The sequence below is a fragment of the Haemaphysalis longicornis genome, unplaced genomic scaffold (assembly GCF_048455015.1).
Source record: "Haemaphysalis longicornis isolate Haplotype H1 unplaced genomic scaffold, Haemaphysalis longicornis Haplotype H1 scaffold_13, whole genome shotgun sequence".
NCBI lineage: Eukaryota > Metazoa > Arthropoda > Arachnida > Ixodida > Ixodidae > Haemaphysalis > Haemaphysalis longicornis.
Genome location: NW_027526233.1, coordinates 101,040,056 through 101,062,178, shown reverse-complemented (window position 1 = coordinate 101,062,178; position 22,123 = coordinate 101,040,056). Strand labels below are relative to the sequence as shown.

General features: G+C 49.7%; 1 protein-coding gene and 1 long non-coding RNA gene across 2 annotated transcripts in view; both read right to left on the bottom strand.

Annotated features, from left to right (window-relative positions):
- LOC144164160 (uncharacterized) overlaps positions 1-8,362 on the bottom strand; it is a 103,668-nt gene extending 95,306 nt beyond the window's left edge. The window contains exon 1 of the long non-coding RNA XR_013321087.1: positions 8,155-8,362. This is a non-coding gene — a long non-coding RNA (uncharacterized LOC144164160). The remainder of the gene's footprint in view (positions 1-8,154) is intronic.
- LOC144164187 (uncharacterized) lies at positions 4,856-6,214 on the bottom strand. Its single transcript, XM_077694693.1, has one exon. It carries the CDS (start codon positions 6,212-6,214, stop codon positions 4,856-4,858), a length of 1,359 nt encoding a protein of 452 aa, XP_077550819.1.
- Positions 8,363-22,123: the final 13,761 nt, after the last annotated feature.

The following is a 22,123-nucleotide window of genomic DNA, read 5'->3' as shown; positions in this document are numbered from 1 at the left end:
GTCCTCAGTAACTGAAATGCTTGTGCCGCGTAGCTTAGACTTTTGTGAGCAAACGGGAGTAATAAGTTTTAAAAGGATCAAGTTGGGCAACGGTTGGCCTTTACTTATTTTCGACAAACACTCCTAATCTATGTGCACGGCTAATCACATACTCGGACAATTGCAGTTTAAACGAGCCAGAAAGAATTCGTAAGCCCACGTCTCTTCCGCACAGTCAGATATTCCATAAAACACCAAATTGTCACGTCCTTCCGTATCTGTATAGTCATCCAGATGTTATAGCAGTGTGGCACATTCATTACGTACAGCTGACGTAATCATCGCGTGTAAATTCGCTTCATCATGTAGTGCGTCAAAAGAACTTATTTTTTCTTCTACAGCGGCAAAACGCATTCTTAGGTGAGATATCTTGGTATCAATTTATTGATTGATTGATTGATTGATTGATTGATTGTAGGGTTTAACGCGCTGACGCAGCGCAGGCGATGAGGTACGCCGTAGTGGAGGGCTCCGGATTATTTTGGCCACCTGCAGATCTTTACCGTGCGCCGAAATCTTGTACGCACGAGCGTTTTTGCTTTTCACCTCCATTAGAAAAGTGCCCGCCGCGGCCGGGAATTGAACCCGCGACCTCGTGCTCAGCAGCGCGACCCCTTAGCCACTGAGCCACCGCGGCGGGTACCTTGGTGTCACGAATTCGTTGGCTTTCCTTTACTTCATTGATAGATTCCAAAAACTGGTCGTGCCGCTCCTCTAGGGGCTTAGTAAGGCGGTTAATTGAGAATTTTCGGTGTCAGGATCACATTTTGGGGGACCAGGGTTAATTTCAACGCCCCCTTTCAGTACAAGAAGTTTTACAACGTATACAATATTGTAACGATGGTTACAATAAAAAAAAGGCAAACTGGGTTTATTTGACAAGGCGAACTTGTGCCCACAAGAAACGAGCTCTGGCTAGCCTCAACCGTTCCACGGTCTTCTTCCTCTTTTCCTTCGTTCGGCGCGCACTCCTCGTCCTCTTCCTTGCTTTCGAGCACCGCCTAACGGACAAACGGGAAGGTACACCACTATGTACCTGGCGGGAAGTTCACACTACCACGGGAAATGCTGCATTGCTCCCCCCTCCGGGGTGGCATCGACCCGATGCCACTACAACGCGTACGCGAAGGGGCAACGAAAAGAAAGGAATACGCAAAACAAAATAACAATCAGACGAAACACAAGGCAGCAAGAGGGCAGCGGTAACCGGGGAAAAAAAGTAGAAGCACAGTAGGTCAAACGGGGGTGTCCAATGGCCGCTCGTAATATGGCTTTAGGCGCACCACGTGCACAACTTCAGAGCTCGGTCGACGTCGAGAAGAAACGTTGGAGTTGCTCTCAGGTAACACCTCGTAGTTCAGATCGGAGATACGTCGGATAACCTTGTAGGGACCGAAGTAGCGGCGAAGCAGCTTCTCCGACAGTCCACGGCGGCGGATAGGCGTCCATACCCAAACAAGGTCGCCGGGACGATAGTCCACATTCCGTCGTCTCAGGTTATATTGCCGGGCGTCGATTTCTTGTCGCCTGCGGATGCGAAATCTTGCAAGCTGACGAGCTTCTTCAGCGGTTTGCGTGAATTCGTCAACATCAGTGCCGGCTACCACGTCGTTATCCACAGGGAGCATTGCGTCGAGGGTTGTCGTCACTGGGCGGCCAAAAACAAGCTCAAATGGTGTGAACCGGGTGGTTTCCTGCATGGCTGTATTATAAGCGAAAGTGGCATAAGGGAGAATTTCATCCCATGTCTTGTGGTTGAGGTCGATGTACATAGACAACATGTCAGCCAAGGTTCTATTAAGTCTTTCCGTGAGGCCGTTTGTTTGGGGGTGGTAAGCAGTAGCCTTGCGGTGAGTACTGTGCGTCAAGCGCAGTACTTCACGCATTAAGTCAGATGTGAAAGCCGTCCCCCGGTCAGTCAGTACTACAGCGGGCGCTCCATGTCTGAGGACAAGTTTCTGAAGAAAGAACTTCGCTACCTCAGCAGCGGTTCCCCTAGGAAGAGCGTGCGTCTCTGCATATCGGGTTAAGTAATCCGTTGCCACAATGATCCACTTGTTCCCTGAGGCTGACTTGGGGAAGGGGCCCAGTAGATCCATGCCGATTTGCTTAAACGGTGCGTCAGGAGGGTCTAGTGGGTGAAGTAGCCCTGCAGGTTTTACGGGTGGCGTCTTCCGGCGCTGGCAGTCCCGACAGGTCTTCACGTACTGTTGCACCGAGGCTAAGAGGTTTGGCCAGTAATACTTCTTATGAATTCTCGCGAACGTGCGAGTGACCCCTAGATGCCCAGCTGCAGGCTCGTCATGGCATGCTTGTAAAATTTCCGTGCGTAATTCTGCCGGTACGACAAGAAGAAATTTCTCTTTACTCTGATCGTAATTTCGCTTGTAAAGTACGTTGTCGCGCAGGCAGAACGAGTTGATGCCTCTAAGAAAAGCACGGGGAGGCCCAGCGTTTTTATCCCGCAGGTATTCAATGAGTGGTCTGAGCTCCACGTCGGCCAGTTGGCGGGCAGCCATATCTGCAGCCTGGATCATCCCGACAAAGGGGAAGTCCTCCTCCTCGGCTTCAGGGGAAACGGTGGAAATCGGTGCCCGGGACAAACAATCAGCATCACTGTGCTTGCTGCCCGACTTGTACACGACCGTAACGTCGTACTCTTGTAGCCTTAAACTCCATCGAGCAAGCCGTCCAGAAGGGTCCTTGAGGTTCGCGAGCCAGCAGAGGGCATGGTGGTCGCTGACCGCTCTGAATGGCCTACCATACAGGTATGGACGGAATTTGCTGATGGCCCAGATGACAGCAAGGCATTCTTTCTCTGTCGCTGAATAATTCCTTTCCGCTTTGGAAAGGGTGCGACTAGCGTAGGCTACAACCTTTTCCACCCCAGCTTGCCACTGTACAAGAATAGCGCCAATTCCCACATTGCTGGCATCCGTGCGGATTTCCGTGTCGGCGGCGTCATCGAAGTGGGCTAGAACTGGAGCACTTTGTAGGCGTCTACGCAATGTTTCGAAGGCCTGTTGTTGGTCGTTGCCCCAGGAGAACGGCACATCTTCTTTCATAAGTCGGGTCAGTGGCTCGGCGATATTTGAAAATCCCTCTACAAATCGTCTGTAATAGGCACAGAGGCCCAGAAAGCGTCGCACAGCCTTCTTGTCGTTTGGGCGTGGAAATGACGCGACGGCAGTCGTTTTCTCGGGATCCGGACTAACCCCAGCAGCACTTACAATATGCCCAAGAAATTTGAGCTCTTCAAACCCCAGATGACACTTTTCTGGCTTGATGGTCAAATCTGCAGAGCGAATAGCCTCCAGGACACTTCTGAGCCGTGACAAGTGCTCGTCAAATGAACTGGAGAAAACGACCACGTCGTCCAGATACACAAGACAGGTCTGCCATTTCAGCCCAGCCAGGACAGTATCCATCATGCGCTGGAATGTAGCCGGCGCAGAGCATAGGCCGAAGGGTAGAACCTTGAATTCGTAGAGACCGTCTGGTGTCACGAATGCCGTCTTTTCGCGGTCGCGCTCGTCGACTTCGATCTGCCAATATCCCGATTTCAGATCTAGGGACGAGAAGAATTTGGCATCGCGCAACCGGTCCAACGTGTCGTCAATCCTTGGGAGCGGATAAACATCGCGTTTGGTCACACTGTTTAATCGGCGGTAGTCAACGCAGAAGCGAAGCGTGTTGTCTTTTTTTCGCACAAGTACGACGGGAGAGGCCCATGCACTCTTCGAAGGCTGGATGACATCATCGCTTAGCATTTCTTTGACTTGCTGTTTTATTGCTTCACGCTCCTTCGGAGACACTCTGTAAGGGTGCTGGCGAACAGGTCGGGCGGATTCGTCTGTTAGGATGCGGTGCTTCGTCACATGAGTCTGGCGGACTTTGGACGTCGTGGCGAAGCAGTCAGAAAATTCCTGCACGAGACTCACTAAAGCCTCCTTCTGTGTGGCGGAAATGTTCTTGTTAACTTCGACAGGCGGAATGACACCCTGCGTATGAGAATCTGCCGCTGTCGTGCCTAGTGTGGTCAGATGCGTTACGTCGGCGACCTCTTCGATGAATGCAATGGCGGTATCTTTCGCGAGATGTCGGCGCTCGTTGGAAAAATTTGTTAGCAAGACGGGCGTGCACCCATTTTCGAGCTTTACAAATCCTCTCGCAATGCAGATACCTTTGTCCAGAAGTAACCGCATGTTGCCTTCGGCTATCCCTTCGTAGTCCTGAAATGTATCGTTCATGACGTTGACGAATACACTTGTGCGAGCGGGAAGTGTGACGCCGTCTTCGTCGATGAGGCGCAGAGCCGTGTCGCGTCGGTGTTCAATGTTTTTTTCGATGGCTCGCTTCGTGGAAAATCTGATCGTCGATTTCTGCAGGTCAATAACTGCACCATTTGCTTGTAAAAAGTCCATCCCAAGGATTGAGTCTTTTGAGCATTCGGGTAGGACGACGAAGGTGCCGATGTACGTGAACCCTTTGATTTTAATTCGAGCAGTGCACATACCCACAGGACTAATCAGATGACCTCCCGCTGTGCGAATCTGGAGGCCAGTCCAAGGCGTCAGCACCTTCTTCAGTGTGGTGGCGAAAGACTTACTTATGACGGAATGGTCCGCCCCAGTGTCCGCCAGCGCCGTCATCTCGCGCCCATCGATTTCCACCAAGACATCGCACGCTACATGTTGGGTGGTACAGCTCCCCGTCTCCACCTGGTCGCTTGCCTCTCGCCCTACTCGTCGTCGTCGCAGTGGAGGTTCTTCGTAAAAGTCGACGCCAGCGGCCTCACCTCCCGGGGCCGCTGAGTTCAGTTTCCCCGGATTTCAAAGCTGCGCGATGGTCGGTCAGAAGAACTGGGGGCGAAGCGTGGACTCGAGGATCGGCGTTGCATGGGCGATGGCGAACGGAACTCCGGGCGTCGTGGTGCGAAAACGTTTCGGCGGTCGGCGAGGTAGTATTCAATCTCTTGCGGGCGCTCACCATTCCTTGGACGCGGAGCATTTGGCGCAAATCCGCGCAAGCCGATACGGCGATAGGGGCATGCGCGGTAGACGTGCCCTTCTTCTCCACAGTGGAAACAGAGTGGTCTGCGGTCAGGAGTGCGCCACAGATCACTTTTCCGAGGTTGTGTTTCCGGTGGATACGGCAGGCTTCTGCGAGGCCTGGGGTTGAGCGGTGGTGTCGGCGCAGGGGTGGCGACGGTCGGCGGCGAGCGGTGGTGGTATTGCTGAAGAGCAGCTGCGTATGAGAATTTTGGTTCCTCCAGCTGTGGCTCCTCTGTTGGCTCAGGGATACCCACCGCTTGCCGGACTTCTTCGCGTATCATTTCGGCGATAGACACCGTCGGTGCTGAAGACTGCTGCTGGCGGAATGCCTGGAGCTCCTCTCGCACGATTTTCCTCACCAGTTCCCGCAAATCGAGGCAGTTCTCCAACCCTGTCATGCAGCTTGCATTGGAGACCATGGCTTCGGTTTGGCAGTACCGCTTCGCTCTACGCTGAAGCGCGCCTTCAATTGTCGTTGCCTCACTGACGAATTCGGCAACCGTTCTTGGGGGATTGCGCATCAGCCCGGCGAAGATGTCCTGCTTGACGCCACGCATGAGGTGCCGTACCTTCTTCTCGTCCGTCATGGCGGGATCTGCGCGCCTACAAAGACGGACCATATCCTCGGTGTACATGGTAACACTCTCGTTCTGGCGCTGATTTCGTGCTTGAAGGGCAGCCTCGGCCTTTTCTTTGCGGTCGCTGCTCATGAAAGTGGCTAGTAAGCGCTGACGAAACTCCTCCCACGACGAAAGTGTGGATTCATGGTTCTCAAACCACGTTCGCGCACCTTCCTCAAGAGAGTAGTATACCTGTCGCCGCTTATGGTTATTGTCCCAGCCGTTGAACGTGGCGACCCGTTCGAAGTGGTCCAGCCAGTCTTCCACGTCTTCATAAGGCTCGCCGTAGAAGACTTTTGGTGTACGCGGCTGTTGCACCACGTACTGGAGAGGGGCGTCAGTCATGTTCGTGTTCACAGTGGCGGTGTTGCCTACAATCTTCTTGGTTGCCCGATCAGGTAGAAGGCCGCACTCCGCCGGCAGTCCGAGTAGGCGACGGCTGGTCCGCTGGTGTACAGGCGACACTTCAACGTGGACAGGCCTGGATGATTGGGGTATCATGTACCCCGCACCTCCACCACTTTTGTAACGATGGTTACAATAAAAAAAAGGCAAACTGGGTTTTTTTGACAAGGCGAACTTGTGCCCACAAGAAACGAGCTCTGGCTAGCCTCAACCGTTCCACGGTCTTCTTCCTCTTTTCCTTCGTTCGGCGCGCACTCCTCGTCCTCTTCCTTGCTTTCGAGCACCGCCTAACGGACAAACGGGAAGGTACACCACTATGTACCTGGCGGGAAGTTCACACTACCACGGGAAATGCTGCAATATCATAAAACACAGACGCCAAAAAATGTGGGCACTAGTCCCCACCCCCCCCCCCCTCGCCAACGCGCAGGGGAGGGGGAAACTGACTACCCGCCAACGCGATGGTGGCTTGGCGCATCGCTCATGGCAATACAAATGCACCTGCTGCCTTCTAACAAGGCGGCATCGCCTCTGAAAAAAAAAAGACGGAACCAGAGAGAAAATAAACTTTTCTAAATCAATCTAACGCTTCCATGGCGCAAGCTTTGGAAGTATGCTTTGTGGACAAGGTCCACGTGGACGCTATCGACGTGGTATATATTGCGCGCTTACAGAGTGAATCACTAAGCAACTCCAAGCGCACAACCTGTCGCTGCTGGTTACGACGAGGAAGAGGTGTACGCAGAACAAGTAAAGTGGCCCACTCGAAAGCCAAGTCCAGTGTACATTCCACTAGTCTCGTTTTACTTTTGAAGAAGTGGTAGCTGCCACCTACAAAGCATAAACGCTGACAGCAATTACAAAATTTTCTGTGCACCAAGCTACTGACATGGTCTTCTGCACCCCAGTCGCCCTTCAATATTACTGTTCTTCACTTTGATTATTTCAAATGTTTATTAGTCAAACTAGGATTACTCTCCCTTTCGGTTCGAAATATGAGGTTTCATTTAAATTCAACGTATAGGATACGCATCTTTTGCGATATTGCGGCTCCAGGTCCACCCTGAATACGTGACAGTTGCAAGCGTTGCTCGTGGTCGTTAATAGCTGCAACAGCGTCGTCACAGCTACCTTCATGATTGAAACATTTGAATTCTTGTTTGAAACAATCACACACAGGAGGGCCTGAGATTCACATTTGCTTGAAGCATTCGCATATAGTTTAAGAAAGAATCACTCCTGGACAATATGACGCCGAAAGTTACGAATTTTACAAAAACTGGTTTATTGGTGGATTTGGAGGTTTAACGCACCGACGCTACACAGACGACGAGGCGCTCCCTTGAGGAGGGCTCCCGACTAAAGTTTGGCCACCTGGGGATGTTTAACGTGCGCCAAAATCTCGAACAGACACGCGTTTTGAGTTTTCGCCTCACTCAGAAAAGCAGCCGCCGCTGCCCGGAAGCAAATCTGCGCCCTTGGTATTCGAATAAGACTGCCTTAGCCACTGAGGAACCACGCCAGATAATTTGTTCCGACTTTCTGCCAATGAGGAAGTTGATGAGAGACGGAGGGAACGCGTGGCGGTCCGCGCGTCGGCCTCAATAGCGAATGTCGTTCAGGCTCAATGTACATTACAATATAAAAACTCAAAAATGGTACACCTCCACTAACAACTGAATGGTTCTTGCACAGTTTATACTTACATGTGAAGCTACAGAAAATATGGAAGCTGAGAGACGCTAACCCGGACATGTTGACTTTCGCCATAGCCCAGTAAATCCACATTTCTTAAATAGGACCAGCTATCATGTTTGTAATATTATAATTGAGGCACTGGGACTATATTTTGTTCTGCAATTTCGCTTCAGTTTACAAAAACGCTTTAAATCGACCAATGAAAGCTTGCATCACAGTAAATACTCAAGGCGGAGACTTGTTCACGGTTCCATTTCATTCTGCGCATTCTTCTAGGAACAAGTGTCCCCTTGTAGTCGTTAGCCTTCTGCTGAGGAGAAATCTCTAGCGGTACATACCTCGTATCCGTTAACGGTATCGTTGAACACAGGAACACTGCTCTCGGTGGCAGCGGAAGCCACCCGCAGGGCCGTAAAAGATAATAACGCACAAAACAGAGCAAACATGATTGGGTGCGTGTTCGATTTTCCGTTGAAACTCTCAAATATTTGTTGGCGAAGTGATGACGTGGTCTCGGAGAATTTCAGAGTCCGGGCTATTCCTCGACCTCCATGTAGGAATGAGCAAAGGGCAGATGAAGCCTAGATCATGGCGTTGCAAACGTTTTATTTTTCTTCAAAAGTTCCGGCATCTGAACATTCTTGACCAATCCCACCTTTCTTATGCCCACGAAGAACTTAAAAGCAAAATTTGAAGCTGCGACTATAAATATATAAAAAAGGCGTCTTGATATTTATCCGTCTAAAGAATTTCAGCCAGATGTTTCGGAGAGTTTTTGCCGACTTGACTTCGACGCGAGACTCCTGGCGATAAAAAGAACTGCTTTTTTTTCTCTTCTCTATTTGCAGAAACCTAACAAACTTTGCAACCAGCTCGAATTTTCTACTTTTTTCTCTACCTCAAGGCGTTTTCGTTATTTTACATTTTTCTCAATGTAACAGCATGCCTTTAAAATGTATGTTTAAGCTTTAGATTTCTACATAAGGCATAATTTGCGCACGTACTTTTGTGGCGTTACTACGGACACTCTCATATGATTTTACTCAAAACTATTAATCGTGCCCCCCGGTTCACCAAGAATGCACCCCGGTTCACCGGTTCACCAAACAAACATAATTCGATCGGGAGCTCGTAGACTTTTTAAGAGTAGTAGTAAAATGGATTGCAACCAAAATGGGGACTGAGTGACTGGTGACTGGATAAAGAATAACTGGTGTGGGCCAAGTCTCCGACTTTGTCTATATGAAACATCTCCATAGCTTGCGTTGGGTGTTATGTGTTCTTTCAAATACTAGAAATAGTTAAGTTCCTACATTCAGGCGTACTCGAACAATTACACAAACAGGCACAAATGATCAAACCGCTGTAATTGGTGTAAGTCCCGGTTCGAACGGTGCTCGCTCTGGGACTTGTGTGTAGCGCTTTCTATTTAGGACGAATATTTCTATCACATTAAAAGCACAATGGTACTGAGCGTGTCTGATAGATCGGGAATAAACTCGTTTTCAGACGAAATTCTGCATGCCGTCGACATCAAAGTCAGCTGTCATTACTCTGAACGTCATCACATAGAGGCCCAAAGTTGCCAATATATATGAAGATTATGAAACGTGCTACCGCTGTCTATAATGTGCGTCATGACGTGTAAAATGTGAGGTAGACGCATATTCATGCATAAGCAGCCTTTATTTAAATCGATCGACCGGCGGAAGCAGCGTTGATATATCGTGCCAGCCCGGACAGCAGTGGCTGGTTTGGGCAATTATACGTGTTGTTTTTGCGCCCATTTGTAGGTTTTGTGAGGGGTCGATGCAGTGTGGTAGACAAGCTAGCGAACAATTGGCGCTCTCCTTGCGTAATAAAAGGCCGATGAAGAAGAAGAGGCGGTGCACGTTGAGAAGTGGTGGTAGCAAGACCGGTACCACATCAAGGCGTAGGGCCGAGGACTGTCCCTGACGCTGCCGGCCACAGGAACACTGCCGCTAACCACACAACTACTGAGTGCTATGACAGTGGCGGATTGCGGGGGCAGGGAGAAAACGTTCTGATGTAGGCGTACGGTATCCTCTTAGCGCTAGCCAATGGCAAGTGCGGTGTCCCTGGCCATTCGACCGCCATCCCACCGTGAAGCCTCTCCGTCGACAGAGCTCATCAGCTTTGCAGAGAGACTGTGAACGCGCTATCGACTTGGCGCAAAACCACTCTAGTTCAGGCTCAGCTCACCATATCCAGCCACAGAGGCGAAAAGTAATATCTGCTACCCATTACGACTTGTGCGTTTGTTGTAAACAGTACGTGTCATTTCCCGGTAGCTTACATTTTGTGCCCGCGATTAAATATGGTGAGTGTTTCTTGAAAACCAATAACACTTCTGCAGACTCTCTTGGCAATCCGGAGCATTCTTAGCAAACAATGGCGGATCTGTAATAATTCTCGCGTTACCATTTGCAGAGACGAATCCTGTTGTTGTTTGATTTGCTCCTAGGAAAATATTAAAATAAAACTCGTCAAGTGCCTATTTAATGAAAAAGTGATCGCCATCCCGACCTTTGAAAGGGGCAGTTGAGCAAAGCTCTTGTAAACCACTACAAATAATCATGGAGGAGGGTACAAAATCTTTCTCTTCCTCTCAACAGGCTTGTTACTTGAGCTCCGCCAGTGTCACTGGATAAGGGTGCATAGCATCGACATTCTCTTCTTCTACCCTTGCGTGACGCCGTCGGGATCATTTGTCAGTTCGCATTACGTAAGTTTGGTCACACTGCGACGATTCTGGACGCTGCCATTTTGTTGGTTGTTTATGCAATTCAGTCTTCCAACTCTGGTAGGCTGAGCTTGTCCTTTCTGTTCTGCGGCTGCGCTCGACTTATGTGTTTCCAGATGCGAACCAAAGATAATTCATGTAACAGCATTTCAGCAAGAGAAGCATGCCCGAAGATGCCGTTTTGGTGCATTTTCGTCAGTGTTGCTAACAAACCATCCGGTCAACGTTAACGGCGAGGCCGTACAGTGTTAATTTCGCAACACTGACGTACGACGAAATCCCCGTCGTTGCTGACTTGCGTGCTACTGCGGTGCAATCTAATACCTTATCAACTGACATCACGCTAGCCTTCTTTGGCGGCAAATGCTGCATCATGCTTATCCTGACGCACTGGCTTGGCGCATTGGCCAGTCATTGCTCTATTTACGGACACAAGTTCTACCAAGACTTCAGAGATTATCCGCAAGCGTAATATTTACCAAGAACACATGGTGGTGGTGGTGGGGGGGGGTGGTTTCTATGCTCCACAGGCACCTTATAGTCGATAATGCAGTTTCGATGCTTGTTTCATAATTTCCCCAAAGAAATTCTCAGATCTATGCTCTATGGCCTATTACGCTGACGCATGTTTTCGGTGTTTTAGGCATTGGCGTTTTCGCATTTTGCCCATGGGGATGAAACCGCTGTGGGTAGAAGTATACCGCTTTTCTGTAAAAAAGTGCAGTCTGGACCAGAGGTAGGATTGATCGGTTCACTGCTTCGCGGTTATTTGATTCGTAATTGCACAATCCAAAAGCTGAGCTGAAACTGAAGCATTAGGATTTGTTCAAAGAATAACAGAAAACAAAAAAGAGCAGGCAAGAGAAATTGCAGCGTCTAAATCACCAAGTCGCTGGTTTTTAGGAGAGCATTGTATTTCAGACGGCGGATTGCACCCCACCGGGACGGGGCAGATTGTACACTTGGCCGTTGCTTGCACACACTTTTCGTTGCAATGACTCTGCCGCAAACAGGGTGGTTGTCTTGAAGACGCAGCAGTTTCCTGTTATCCTCAAGCCGTGTCTTTCGTGAATACGCCCCTTTCCCCTTTGTTGCCAGCACCTCTGGATTCTCCGCCTCCTTTCTGTGGTCCCTTCACATCATTTTTAGCTCTTATGGTGGTGTCGAGCCGACGGTGAATTGAAGCAGCATTTATGTACATTATGTACAAGGGTAGGAAGAACGTAACATGGCTCGCAAAAAGTCGACCGCACTCCTCAACTCAGTGACTCAGAAGAATAGCACGCTTGTTGCTGCTTCCGAGAAGTTCTGTGCCCCGGAGGTCTGTTGCGGCGCGAACAGTACGAATCCCCCCAATAACTACTCTCACCGAGCAGTACTTTGAATCCGACGAATAGGGGCTAAGTGGCTGTGTCAACCGAAGCCGCCGTGACGGGATGGGGAAGGCGACTCAGCGGTGCCGTTTCCCGGCGTGTCGTTGCTTGCTTGCGCGAGCCGTTCCTCCAAGGCGTGAATAGCCGAACCATCGGCGCGTCGACAGGCGAAGCCAACTTGTGCTGGGCACTCTGGCACCAGCACACCCGACGCCAGATATGCGCCAGGAAGATGAGCTGCTTCCACGTGACTTATATGATGGGAGTGCCAGTATTGTAGGCTCACCCAGGTTCCTTTCCATTGTTTCAGAGAAGAAGTGGCTCCGCGCTCCTTTCCATGAACAGAACGCACCTGTTGGGGCAGGATCACAGGTACCCCGCTGTGCTTCCCAAGTATTACAACAAATCTTTGCCCAGTTCTTCCGGTCTTATTTATAAGACGGATACTTCACCGTTCCGCACCTGGCACGGAAGCGACCGACAACAGGGAACACCCAGCGTCAGGCCGTACCCTTTGTTTTTCGTCAGAACAGCACACCCCGAATAAACGAGATAAGCACTCCTAGTTAAGTATCTGTTTCCAATTTGAACCATCTACACCGAGGAGCTAATGTGGGGCGCAGGGATGATCAATGAGAATTCAAACTATGTGTCAAGTGGAACACATGATATGAAAAGTCAGTCTAAAGTGTGTATCTTGAATTCACCCTCAGCGGAAATAAGCAAGTGAGGCAGCAACTGAGGGCAATAATTTTGCTACCATCTACCTGCTAGGTGAAATACTGTGGATGAAGTTAGGAACGTGAAGTCTCGGAGAAGACGAAGGCAGCATTAAAACTTCGGCATCCTCAAGGGTAGTTTCTCCATTTGAAACGCGTTATCTTCCCCCGTCGTATACAAGCTTCGCAGGTCAGACGCCCGTACCTGGCATGGAGCTGACTTTAAAGGGAACCTCGCGGTAGACACGCCTACTTCAGATTTGCGTTTTCGCCTAAAGCAGAGCACTCTCAACGTTCGCTTTCGCACTGAGTGCATAAGATCCACTGGGTGGGATTGCGGCAGAAACTTAGAGCGGTGCATCACCTTGATTTCATGCCAGCTACCGGAGCCCGGGGACGAAGTAGGATTCGACAAGCGCTGCAAGGACAGTTGTGCTTCTCTGTTAGAGGGGATGACCTAACCCGCTTCGGCCGTTAGCGGGTCGTCTAAGCCACCGCCAAAGATTTAAGTGTGCTTCACGCTTGGGCTTCTTTACTTGCCAACCTTTCGTATCACGTGTGCAAGCTTTGCCACCACATCGCTTTAGGTTGCACTTGCACCCGAAGAAACACCTGCTTCGTGGGAGTCGTACGGCCTCGTCTGGATAGCATGAGTGTTCACACTCTCCTGCGAAACTTCTTAATTTCTCGCAATATGCACGTTCGGGTCAGTGGCCGCCTCCTAGGCCTCCCGTGATTCTGACCATTCTCCAGAGATCACTTAAACCTAGGCCGACAGATGATCATCATCAGTAGGGTCGTACGGCCGTCTCTGGGAATTCTCACCTAGTACGTTACCTCCTTTAGTTACCCCGTTGCTCTCCAAGATCGCGGTATTCCCCTCGTTAGGGAAGTTCGATACCAGCTGACTACATTGCTTCGTTGGCAGCGCTTCGAAATTGAAACCCTTCCCGCACAACAGCTGGTCGAGGATAGGCGACAACGTAAACTTCGTCTCCGCCCGGCTGTATGGGCTGACTTTCTCCATCGAAGGGATGACGCAACTCGCTTCAGCCGCGGTCGGTGCGACTAAGCCTCCCCGGGAGTTTTCCGTCGCCTGGCTAACGTTTTTACATGCGGACTGCTTCCGCGTTTTGGAAGCATTCTTTGGGCGATGCTCATCTGCGTCTACGCCTTGTCTTTCCGGTCTGTTTCACTACCCTAGAATATAATCGCGTGCGCTTTGCGTTTGTCATAGGACACTCCTTTTGTGCCTGAATTACCAACAAACGGCGGCAGTTGGTCCCGAATTGTCTGACCATTCGACGGAACCGTTGGAGAAGCTGCGGTGTGCCCTAGCGAGTACTTGCGCCGCTTTATCTCTAACCTCATGAACTCAAACCATTCCAGCTTTTAGGCTTCCTCCTTCCATTCCTGCTTTCAACCTTCTCGCGCTGACGGCGCACTTTGATTTCTGTACTGCCATCAGTAACTTCCTCTGCCGTTACGTTCTCTTCCCGCATGATCTAAAAAATCGCATGCTTCCATTTCGCACGGCCTAAAAAAGACGTAGCTTTTCGCAAATTTTGATGAGTTCTTTTACGTTTAGGTCTTCCATGGTTTATAGTAGTAGCCTCTTGCTTCTTGCCCACATTTGAATTCCCTTGACGTTCGCTTACTATGAGGGCAAACAGCGATCAAGGTAGGTAACAACGGTACCTGCAAGCAGTATGTCTTCGCCAGCGGTGTTAATCAAGGCTGCAAAAGTGTGGGCTTACAAAAACCAACCCAGTGTGCCGGTACGGACACTGCTTGACAGCGGCAGCGAACAAACCTTTGTCCATGAAGATTTGCCGCAGTAGCTACCTCTGCCATGCGCTGCTACAGAGAATTTAGCTGTGTTCACTTTCCGAAATTGCGGCCGCCTAGGGCACTATCAGTGCCGAAGGGTCAACATCACGCTCAGTAGCCGCGTTGTTTCGAAGGAACTCACTCTTCACGCTCAGAAAATACCAGAAGTGTGTACCGCACGTAGTTCGCCACGCGGAGGTCGCATCATTACTGTGCTGCGTGAACGTAATTTTTCCTTAGCCTTTAGCTGACGAGCCCCAAAGAACCAACTTAGAGCCGCCACTTTAAGCGTGTTAATCTGCTCAGACATTTATTGGACGGTTGTATCCGGGCGCGTCGAGCGTTTCGACAGCCTTTGCGCTGTAGGTACAATCTTTGGCTGGGTTGTCTACAGAACATAACAATTGCCCTAATCTGACACTACTAAAGACCAGTGCAACCGCTTTGTTCCTGGCTTGTACTGATGCCTGGCGCATTGTTTCCGGCACGGACACCCATCGGACATGTATCAGTTAGACGCACTGGCATACCCAATGCGTAAGAGAACCCGGTCGTGTACAAACATCAGGCATTTATTCAATTCCAGGGAGCAGTACACTAGAATGCGGTCTGCTACGTAGTACCGATCATGCTAAATTAACCTGAGATAACCTTCTGCACTAACACGACCGTAGCAAAAGGCAGACAGATATAACAGCTTCATTGGTTCGAGTACCAGCCAGAATTACTACAAGAATACGATGGCACCATCAGTGAGTACTTTACGGAAGGAAATTCGGAGAGAGTTGTACCACCTGAAACACTTGGAAAGACTGTTTACTACCTCCATTATGACCCATCATGCTGTGGTACAAGGTGAAGCCGTGACTACGAAGGTACGCGTAGTGTACGATGCCTGTTGCACGAATCTGGCCCGTTGTCCTTATAGGAAGAGCTTGGTAAAGGCATAAAGCTAGGTCCTCATCTCCTGCCGCTAGGTCCTCATCTCCTAACAACTTGGTTAGGGAGCTGGCGTCTGTGTGCCCAGCCGCAACTCAGAGCAACCTTGCCATTTACCTGTCCCAGTGCTGAACATCGACAAATGCGGCTAACTCTCCAGGCTGTTAAGATTAACAGCCTGTGATTGAAGGTTTGTTTGCAACGCTTGCTAAAGCCATCCAACAGCGTATCAATCCAACATCGAAGGCGCAAGAAATAGATAAAGCTGAGCGGAATTGGCCTCAGTTTGTGCTTAAAACTGGGTTTCCATTCGAGATCGCCTGACGTCACTTTGGCAGCCGTTGCAATGATGCTCCAGCGTCCTGACCCTACGGCCAGATATTGACCGAAACGGCTTGCCCATATTTAAAGGCCATTTAAAGGAGCTTGGTGGGCCAGAGGAACGTGTTGCCAAATGACCACGTGAGCGGCGGCTAGTGGCAGTGGCACCTCGCGGCTTTTTTGGAATGCCGGAGGTCATTTACGCTTGTGGACTACTCTCGAGATTTTGTATCTTGAAAGGAACATGAACCGCCAAGAAAGTTCCTCCGTTATGCCTGCCCAGTCGCCATCGTCATTTGCTTCCTGCGTCAGTTGTGGTGGCACCATTATAGAAAGACCGCATAGCAGAGTCGTCTCTATTCTATGTCGTGGAAGTGGGGTTCTGCAGGCGTAATTACTGCCGGTCTACTGAAAATTTTGCAGAGCTGTAAAGTGCAGTTTTCTTCTGTGTGGCCACTGGGGCTGCTAACCTGGATTTAACCTAAGGTACAAGAGCGAGAGTATTCATCCTAACTATTCGTCGCTTTAAGTCAAGACGCGGAATAATGTGAACAGTTCTACCCGATAACGCCACGACATTCAGAGGTTCTGCAAAATAGTTACGCTTGCTGCTCGCGGACACTTTCCAGGACTATGGTAGTTCCCGCCACACAAACTGGACGTTCATCGATGAATAGGATCTACGGTGCGGTTGTTTCTAAAACAGCTTTATCCGCACAATAAAGGATGCATTGAACCGCTGGCATTTATGAAGTAGTCTTGGTTTCCAATAGCTGCTCCCATGCTGGATCAGCCAGAAGATATTGTCAACTGCCTCACTCTAACGCAAATGGGCGAGGACATTAGTGATGTAATCGCACAAGCTTCATCACCCTTCTTGATTACCACGCGCTCCGTGGCACTACCAGCACGAACTGCCGTCACTCTGCCTAGCTCCGCCCTGCATTACTTGAATCGGCGGCGAGGTTCAAAGCCTAGCTTGTGCACCGACTGTGGAAACTCTGCCGTGAAGACTCGCTACCGTCGGTATCAAATCTGGGTCCCTCGTATTATAAAAGCGCCATCTATCCGTTTCAGCTATCATCGCATTCCGAACGCACAGCAATTGTTTTGGGTTAGTAGCGCGGGCGTTGGTTTGTACTTGGCCGCGAGTTCTGGTGTATGCTATTGCGGGGTCCATTATGGGATAGATGTGAGAGCCGGCGGAGGAAACGATGCTATCCTGCTAGTCATAAAAACCTTTCCGCGGCCAGTTCAGTAATAGATGTGACGTTCCACAGCGGGGTCGCCGACGAAGAGACAGGTCTGCGGTGAACCTGGAGACCAGGATGAGGCATGTAGGGTTGATCCATGTAGCCTACACTTGATGTCTTGGGGAATTAATCGCTCGCATCCACAGTTAGAGTGCAATAATTCGTTAGCCGACTGCCTTCAGGGGAAATGGTGAATTTTTACGTCGGGAATGAAGTCAACGGGCTGTTAATTTGGTTCTATATGCCAGAGAAATCTTCCACTTTAGTCGTCCTGTGTAAGCGAGCTATGAGAATGTGTGTGTGTGTGGTGTGCTTGTTACTTGTGCTTGTTTTCTATCGCTGAAAGTTCTGTTCTGAGTATTGTCTGTGCGTTGGGCAGGTCGGTATAAACGTCATTTACAAAAGGTTTTATGGCCTTTGTCCACTGTTTCTTAGATTCCTCAAAGTTTATCTTTTCGGGGCGAATAACCTTATGGGCTCGGGCTGCCGGCGTCGCCTCTCATCGTCTCCGGTTGTGCTCAGTACTGAAACACCCGGACACCCCTTTTCAAACACCTCGCGATAGAAGATAACGCGTACTAAAAGAAGTCTAAAATGAAAAAAAAAACCCTGTTTGATGTAGTCTAGCATGATTAAATTATTTGTGGAATGCTCCGTGTCCGCTTCAGCAATCGTCAAGCACAAGCAGAAGCTGTTTGTAGATGGATTATAATTTGTGTAATACTCACATAACCCCCAGCTCTTGACGCTAGGTATGACCGGGTCGGGTGCTTGGTGGAAGCAAGAAAAGTCATGCTTCACTGTTGTCGGTTTTCGTTATTCACCGAGGACAAGCTCCTAGGTCGACGTGTGGGCATTGCATTGCTTTCGCGTTGACCCCCGCAACAACCCTAAAGTTGGACACGAGGCGTTCTCTTTGCCTTCAACCCCACTTCCGGGCTTATTCTGCTACTAGCCCCGTATTCTCCCTGGTGAGCCTGGGGATACATTACTGCGTTATTATTGCCATAGCAATGCCGCCGCCTTGTTCGCATTGAAGGCGTTATAATTCCCGTGGCAAGAATGCGAGGGGGCGCAGCTTCCATGGGGGAGAGGTGATGATCTCCCCTCTCAGGCCGGTTGGGTTCTTCCACCTCCCTCCCGCCTCTGATTCTCACCCCGTAACCGCCGCAGCGTTGCCTCCACCGGATCAGCTCCACTGCGACCGGCGCACCGCCAGCGCAGCTACGCTGCACGACATACGCCGCTTTTGGCAGTAACGACGCCAGTTCGAACATCACTTCAACACTTTATTTGCGTTACGCGGCCCATGGGACGAGAAACACTGATGCCCATACAACACAAACAAGGTTGTCTGCTATCTACCATGGAAGGCGCAAGACACAGGTCCTATCCTTCAGCTCAGCCTAATGGCGTACGAATGAGGTTGTCCCCTTTCGAGCACTCAGAGCACTCAAAGAGACTTCACTTTACGATTCATTCTGGTGTTCTTGGCGTGGCTTTTGAAGCAGCGTTGTGGTTGAGAGAGCACGGACGAGCAATCGCCCACTGCATGACATGCGCATCGGCCTCGCCGCCTCGCCGTGCGGAAGCAGCAGCTGTGGTTACTGTTTTCGTGCATGCGGGCCACCAGTCGCGCCGGAGCGAAGCGACAAGAAAAAAATTACAGCAGGAGTGTTTCCCCAGCGCCAATACCTCAAGGAGCACAATAATTGAACCGAAACTCGAAATTGTAGCATCGGCCTAGATGGGGCATGCAAATATCTTAAATGCGGTTGAACGCAAGAGAGGAGGCCACCCTTTCTGCAAGCGCGCGACTGCTTCTTCCACCGGCGCTTCTACGGCGTCCAAGCAGCGCGCGCTTTGTAGCAAGAGAGAGACTTACAATATATGAATAAACTTTTACCCTGCGCCGCGGCCCCCCCCCCCCCCCTCTAGATTTCACATTGGTGGAAATTGCCCGATTTCTAGTTTTCGGTTTGGCAAACGCTCTCTTAAGTAATGCTGCTGTTTGTGACACGGGCAAACTACGTTCTTTACCCGCGATTTACAACACATCCTGTTAAAAACTTCGCCATTCCAGCTGTTGCACTTCCGGTGGTCGCGAGAGCCTTGTTCGAGACCCCTGCTCCATTATTTTTAAGGAAAGTTGACGAAAACCACACTTACCTCTTACCGGCTGCGCCGTTAAAGAATCTGCACTCTTTCGTCCCCTCAGCATGCAGTATATCCCTCTTCCCACACCGAAACGAATCCTATTATTGCAGTCCGCGTCTTTCTCTCCCACTCCCTCACCCTGGAGGCCCTACCACAACATAAGGCGCGCAAGTACGACCATGTTTGGCCTGACAACATCAACTTTCTTTGCCCAAATTCTGGCAAAAATCGGGGTGGCTACCTTCACTCAGGGTTTTCTTTTTCTTGTGTACCGTTCCATCTTCAAGGTTTCAGTTCTCCCTGATATATATATATATATATATATATATATATATATATATATATATATATATATATATATAAATATCCGATCCGAACCCACGACCTCCAGAATAGCGGTCTATTCTGGAGGTCGTGGGTTCAGATCCCACCCGGCGGGCATTTTTTCACCACTTTCTTCCTGACTCAAAAAATTCTTCATCTGTTTCTATGACCTATCGCATTCCCCCCTTTGCTTTCCGAGGTTTTCTTGACTGCCAACCCTTATTCTGTGGTAATTCACCGAGTACCTCATTTTCCATTTCTGATTCGCTACATATATATAAATATATATATATATATATATATATATATATACATTAATAGGAAATTAGGGGCTCTTTGAAAATAGGACGGAAATAAGGTCAGCGCTGAAGAAAACCTCCCAAATCAACGGGGAGAGTTTGGTAGGCCAATGAAAGACAAAAACAATTTGAAAAGCAGAATGAAAGTAGAAAAAAATGCCCGCTGGATGGTATCCCCCTGGGCGGGACACATGCACAGACACACACACACACACACACACACACACACCCACACACACATACACACACCCACACAAGTATAATATGGAGAGGATCGAATATGTATGTAAATAACAGAGGTAGCCTGAAAGCAGTAAAGATGCGTCTTGGCATGGGGGAAAATCAGATGTATGCCCTTAAAGGCCAACGGCAACGAAATTTTCGGTTCCTTAAATGCACTAGTTTCCTGGAGTATTACCCTAAAAGTTTCCACCTGCAAAATTTCGAGGCCCAAATATACTTTGCTGCATCGTAAACGAAGATCAAACACGCTCTTTTCAAACCGAAACTGGAAAAAAGGGGCGGCCATAACGGACGGCCGGAAGTGAAGTGACATTGAGGAATCGAGTGGGCGCAGCCGGCGGAATTTCCCTCGGCAGCCTGTGAGCAGACGGCGCGCATATGATGTGTTTCAGGTCGTACGTTTGTTCAAACATTTAAAACATGCTCGAAAAGGGGTTGCGAAGTTTGTGCAACCATTATTGCTTCTCTGTGAGCTGCTGAGACGCGCCTGTAGTCGTCCGGTAAAACGAAAACACAGGCATGGCGACGCGTCGTGGAAAAGATGAGAGCTAGTAAATGGGTACACAAAAAGCAGTGTGGAACGCTAGATGGGCGCCGGCACAGCCAATATGATTTGTGCCGGTTGAATCGTTCTGCGTTTGTGAGAGCAAAGAAACAAAAAGCTCCAGCGGGAGGAAAGCGTCGAAACATGCCGGCTAGCGTGTGAGAATTCGGCTTCAGCGCATGTTACCAAATCCGGAATTTTGTTTTTGCTTACACGGGCAGTTTCGTTCCTGTCAGCACGGTGCCCGCGCCAAATCTTTAGATAATGAAGCCATGCAGTGTCGCAAGCACTGCAGTGTCTTCGCGGGCGTAAACAGTGACCTTTCCCGAGGCTCAATGCTGCCAAATGTGGCCCCTTTTTAAAGCAAAGCTTTTTACCTTTACCCCCCAAGGGTTCTTTCGCGACCGTTGGTGTCACCAGAAAATTCCAGCGAACAAATAAAAGAATTTACTGGCACCGCCGGGAATCGAACCTCGAACTAGTAGACTAACAAAGCGAGAGCCCGTTGTCTTACCGATTTAGCTACGAGCCCACGCGAAGACGGCGTAGACAGGTGGTGTACTCACCATGCACATCTACAGGTTTACCCCCTGCGTTCTCCCTAAATGCCACGTGACAGCGTCACGCGACCACTCACGCCCGTCTAGCGGCCCTGTTCTTGCTCATGTGCTAAGAGTTACAAAAATAGAGAAAGCTCACACCAATGCATGGCACCTCACTTCTAGTACGCCAATGTGCTAAAGCCTGTGGCCTCCAGTGTTCACGTAAACAATCACAGCTCCTTGTCGTCGGCCCTCACGCCAAACCAAGGAATACATTCAAATACTCCTTGAAGGCCTGGCCATCACTTTAAGTCCCAGCATAAAAATCCTGGGCCTACATCTCGAGGCTAACACCAAGAGTGACGTCTCCTTGCAGCTCCCAAAAAACAGCATTAATCAAATCATACACATGATCAGGCGAGTTGCCACCAAGAAGCGAGGCCTAAAGGAATCTGATACCTTTCGATTAATTGAAGCTTTTGTCCTCTCGAGAGTTACTTACGTCAACCCCCTGTCTTCTTCTAGACAAGGAAGATATCGAGATGCTTTATATAATGATTAGAAAGGCGGTCGAGCAGGCCATTGGTCTTCTCAAGTGTGCGTCCACACAGAGGCTGCTTAGCTCGGGCCTCCACAACACGATGGAAGAGCTGAGAGAAGGCCATCTTTCTAACCAGAAGGTGTGACTTAGAACTGCGATGGGTAACCGCATGCTTCACCAGATTGGCTGGGCAGCACAGAATGTCACTCCGCTCGACGTTCTCCCAAACTCTTGGCGATTAAAACTAAAGATGCTCTCTTCGCTTACAAATATGAACCCGTACCATGACGAGGGTCACCGAAAAGCACGGGCTCAAGCGCTAAACACCACCCTCGGTGGGGATCATGCAGTTATCTATACAGACGCATCCAAACATCGAGGGCAGCAATACGCCATCATCGCGGCTACCTCCAGAACCAACATCCTTGCGTGTACCTCGCTTAGGAACCAAGAAATGA